Genomic DNA, 4,557 nt, shown 5'->3' on the forward strand with positions numbered 1-4,557 from the left:
CTGAAGTCTGGCATATAGGCACCTAGCCAGCCATCTCTGCCCAGGCGCGCCAAGTTGCGGTAAGGGGGAAACCCACATCCCTACGCCAGTCCAGCGTGCGGTACGGGCATGGCCCTAGGTCTGGAGGGCTGCTTCCCGGCCTGGCCGCACGCCTGTGGACTCTGACAGGAAGAACTCAAGTCTCCCCAAGGCCGCTGGGCTCCATCACTAGGTTTTGGGGGACGACTAAAGAGAGAGCAGAGAGTAAGGGCACAGACGCATGACAAGTGCAGCCAAGCAGTGCCCACGACCCCTCCAACGTGGCCAAGGAGCACAGCAAAACTGGGGTTTTTTGCAAAAATACACACACACACACATATATATGTATACGTATATGTATACACCTGTACCTCTAACAACCCGTCCGGTGACCGCTCTGGTGCACTTGCCACACCAAAACACACTTGCAACTTTTTTTTTTGGCAAAAATATTTATTTCTGTATATATTTATTCCTAATAGATACAGAACCGCACCTGTAACAACCTGTCAAGTGACCTGTCTGGTGCACTTGCCGGACCACAACGCACTCAAAACTTTTTTTTTTTTGGCAGAACTATCTATTTCTATACACATCTATTTCTACTTGTACCTGTGAAGGGACCCCCTGGTTCACTGGCAGACCAGAACGCGCGCGGCCAGTGAAACTCCTGCGGTCGCACTGCGCAGCCCGCCCGCCCCTGCCTGCGCCCGCGCCACGGCTCCCGGTCCTTGCCGAGGGTCTGCCCGTGTCCGTGTCCCCTCCGCTGCCCCCGGGAGCGCTGCCATGTCCTTCCTGCCCTCCGCCTTTCTGCAGCGGCGGTGGAGCGGGCAGCTTGGCGGGCGGCAGGGTTGCCAACTCCGGATCTGCTCCGGGCGGGCTTTTTCACCACACGCCATGAACGGCGGACTTCCGACACACCGGGTGCCCGAGACCCCCGTCTTAAGTGGAAACGCTGCGACTCGGGGCCAGTTTTCTCACAGGAAACAAGGTCCCTAACGGGGGGTCGGTCCCTGAGGCAAGGCCCGACACTGGCTGCACCCCCCGCCCCGCCGCGGGACTCGGCCAACCACGGGCAGGCGCATGGCTCCGCTCACGTTGTAAACAGCAGTCGCGTTGCTGGGGAAGGGCTTCGTGGAGGCGGCTCGGCGGGACGTCCGCAGGGCCGGCGGCGGGGCTCCCGGCGCTCGGGGCAGCGCCCGAGGCGGGGCGGGCTCGTCGGGAGCGCCGTCAAGGCCGGAGAGCGGAGGGAGAGGCGCCGCCAGTCGGGGACGGCGCGTATCGCGGCGGCAGGAACCCGCGGAGCGGGCCCGGGCCTGGGCCGCGGCCGAGGCCGGGGGGCCGGGCCGGGCCGCGCGCCGGCTGAGGGGCGCGACGGGGCGGCCGCGGCGGGGCGGGGCCGGGGGCGGGCCGGGCGCTGATGGACGGCGCCGGGCTTCACGTGACTGCGGGGCTGGAAGAAAAACAGAGGCTGTCGGCGGGGGAGCCGCAGTGCCGAGCCCCGGCTGCCCGCCCCGTCGCGGCCCCGGCCCCGCGCCTTCCCAGCCGCCCGCTCCGCCCTGGCCGTCGACCATCATGGACTGTTTCCTCATGCCTTGCTCCCTGGCCGTGAGTAGCCCCGGGCCCCTGCCCCCCGCCGCCCCTGCCCCTGCCGCCGCGGGCGTCGGGGCCGCGTCTAACCCGCGCCTCTTCTCTCCCCGCCGCCGCCCGCAGAGGCACCATGACGGCTGGTAGCCGCGCGCTGATGGTCCTGCTGTTTTGCCAAGCGCTGCTCGGGGGCGCGGGCCATGCCAGCCTGAGCGCCGAGCCGGGCCGCAGGCAGCCGGGGCCGCGGGGGGCGGCCGGCCATGCGCTCCTGCGGGGCTTCGAGGCCACGCTGCTGCAGATGTTCGGGCTGCGCAGGCGGCCCCAGCCCGGCCCCGCCGCCGTCGTGCCCGCCTACATGCTGGACCTCTACCGCCTGCAGGCGGGCGAGGACGCCGACGGCGACGAGGACCGCGACCGGGCCCGGGGCGCCCGCCCGCGCTACCCCGAGCGCTCGGCCAGCCGCGCCAACACCGTGAGGAGCTTCCACCACGAAGGTCAGTGCCCCCGGGGAGCCCCGGCTCCTGCCCCAGGACCCAGCACCTCAAACGGGCGCTGCCCCGGCTTCCAGCCCGGACCGATGCCCCGAACCGGCTCTCCGGGGCTGGCCCGGCTCCTCCAGCGGGGCTTGCGGGGAGCCCTCCTGGCTCCCAAGCCCGTGCCCCCCGCTAGCCAGCTGGCACTGGCCTGAGCGCAGCCCCCCCCGGCTGCGGGTTTGCAGCGAGGGAAGCCGGTCCCTGCCTGTGTTTTTTGCCCTTTAAAAAAAAAAAAAAGTCAGGACTTGAATGTAATCCTTACAGCTGCGCGTTTGTAAGGTTGGTTCAATGGGGCCTTGTAATCCGATCCAAATGTTTCCTAGCGGATGTTTCTTTTCCAAAGTAAATCTGCGTTATTAATCCGCCAGCATCATTACGGACTTCAAACTTACTTTCTCCCCCCCCCCAGTAATGGGTTCAACAAGGCAGCGCTCTGTGGGGTTTTCTTTCTCCTCCCTGCCGTGACGGCACAGCCTTTGAGAGAGATCCTTATGGGGGGGGGGGGGGGGGGGGTGGAGAACAGTTTCCAAAAAACTTTAGGACTGAGCTGCTTGAGAAGCGAGGCAGCAGGGTCCAGTGCTGTTAACAAGGGTTTTGGAGGCAGGAGCGAGTTGTGCACGTGTGTCTTGTGCCTGTGTGTGTGTCCGGGGGGGGTGGATATTACTACCCTGGATCTTTGGCAATGCAGTTTTCTGGGTGTGGGGGGGTAAACCGTAGCTCTCGGCCAGCAAGGCTCAGAGCCCAAGTGGCTGGGCGATTTTTGTATTTTTTTGGAGACTTGATCCGGATGCCCAGAGGTTTACGTGCTTTGCTCTCTTGCCCCCCTTGCTTTCCCCCCGCCCCCCAGAGCATTTGGAGAACCTGTCCGGGCCCAGCGCCGCCCCCCGCCTTCGCTTCGTCTTCAACCTCAGCAGCGTGCCCGACAACGAAGTGGTGTCTTCGGCGGAGCTGAGGCTGTACCGGGAGCAGGTCCGGGAGCAGAGCCCCGCCTGGGAGAGGGGCTTCCACCGCATCAACGTTTACGAAGTCATGAAGCCCCTCTCCGAGGAGTGGGGGCAAATGATCACGAGACTACTGGACACGCGGCTAGTGCACCACAACGAGACGCGGTGGGAGAGCTTCGACGTGAGCCCCGCCGTCATCCGGTGGACCAAGGACAAGCAGCCCAACCATGGCCTGGCGGTGGAGGTGGTCCACCTCGGCCAGACGCCCGCGCATCAGGGCAAACACGTCAGGATTAGCCGATCTTTACCTCAAGGGGATGGGGACTGGGCTCAGCTGCGGCCCCTGCTGGTGACTTTCAGCCACGATGGCAAGGGCCACGCGCTGGTGCGGAGAGCCAAGCGCAGCCCCAAGCACCAGCGGCCCCGCAAGAACAAAAAGAACTGCCGGCGCCACGCGCTCTATGTGGATTTCAGTGACGTGGGCTGGAACGACTGGATCGTGGCCCCGCCTGGGTACCAGGCCTTTTACTGCCACGGGGACTGCCCCTTCCCTCTGGCCGACCACCTGAACTCCACCAACCACGCCATCGTGCAGACCCTGGTCAACTCCGTCAACGCCAGCATCCCCAAGGCGTGCTGCGTGCCCACCGAGCTCAGCGCCATCTCCATGCTCTACCTAGATGAGTATGACAAAGTGGTCCTGAAAAACTACCAGGAGATGGTGGTGGAGGGGTGCGGGTGCCGCTGACCCCCTCGCCTTCCCCCCCCCGCCCCTTCCCTTCCCTCCCTGCCCTCCTCCCCGGACCCCAGAACTGCTCGTTCCAGCCAGACTCTAAACTAAACATTCACCTTGACCTTATTTATGACTTTTATGTGCAAATGTTTTGACAATAATGATCATATATTTTGACAAAATATATTTATAACTACATATTAAATGAAAAAAAAATAAAATGAGTCATTATTTTAAAGGTAAACGCACTTGGTGTCTAACCTTTCAGGGCTGCCTGCCCTGCAGAGCCGGGAGCGGAGCCTTTCATTCCTTGACTTTTTATTTATTCAGTTCTTCTCCCCTGCCTCCCCTACCTTTTTTTTAACTGGTTTTTCCTTCCCTTCCTTTTTTTAACTGGTTTTTCTGCTGCTGATGTTGATGCTGGTGCTGATGTGCCTGTTGTCAGGGCCCTGGGTGCTGGGGAGCTTCGGTTTGGATACGGAGCTGGGAGCTGCCTGCTCTGGGCAGGCCTCCCCTGGGGCCGCCGGGGCAAACCCTTGCCTTGCTAACCTGTGTTTTAAGTGCTCTGCAAAAATGCATTTGAAAAAGAGCAAAGCTTTCACCTGAGGGGCTGCGCTTCCCCCTGCAGGCTTCCCACCTTCCCTAGCTCCCTGGGTTCAAAGCTATTAACATTTTTTTTGGAGGCGGGGAGGGAATTGCTGGAGGATGGCTGGTTGTTGGTTTGTTTGGGGGTTTGTTTGTT

The 4,557-nt window shown here is 62.4% G+C and overlaps 1 protein-coding gene across 1 annotated transcript; it reads left to right on the top strand.

The window, feature by feature from the left end:
- Positions 1-482: 482 nt before the first annotated feature.
- Positions 483-4,036, top strand: BMP4 (bone morphogenetic protein 4). Its single transcript, XM_090034385.1, has 3 exons — positions 483-1,626; positions 1,732-2,099; positions 2,986-4,036. Exons 1-3 carry the CDS (start codon positions 1,439-1,441, stop codon positions 3,828-3,830), a joined length of 1,401 nt encoding a protein of 466 aa, XP_089890511.1. The 5' UTR covers positions 483-1,438; the 3' UTR covers positions 3,831-4,036.
- The last annotated feature ends 521 nt before the right edge of the window (positions 4,037-4,557 follow it).

This window comes from Crocodylus siamensis, chromosome 2 (assembly GCF_052110815.1).
Source record: "Crocodylus siamensis isolate JL-2025a chromosome 2, ASM5211081v1, whole genome shotgun sequence".
Classification (NCBI taxonomy): domain Eukaryota; kingdom Metazoa; phylum Chordata; order Crocodylia; family Crocodylidae; genus Crocodylus; species Crocodylus siamensis.

Coding starts and splice junctions, on each gene's coding strand:
- BMP4 (XM_090034385.1), top strand. CDS start 1,439: ATGGACGGCGCCGGGCTTCACGTGACTGCGGGGCTGGAAGAAAAACAG. Junction 1,627..1,731: donor TCATGCCTTGCTCCCTGGCC/GTGAGTAGCCCC, acceptor CGCCGCCCGCAG/AGGCACCATGACGGCTGGTA. Junction 2,100..2,985: donor GAGGAGCTTCCACCACGAAG/GTCAGTGCCCCC, acceptor CCCGCCCCCCAG/AGCATTTGGAGAACCTGTCC.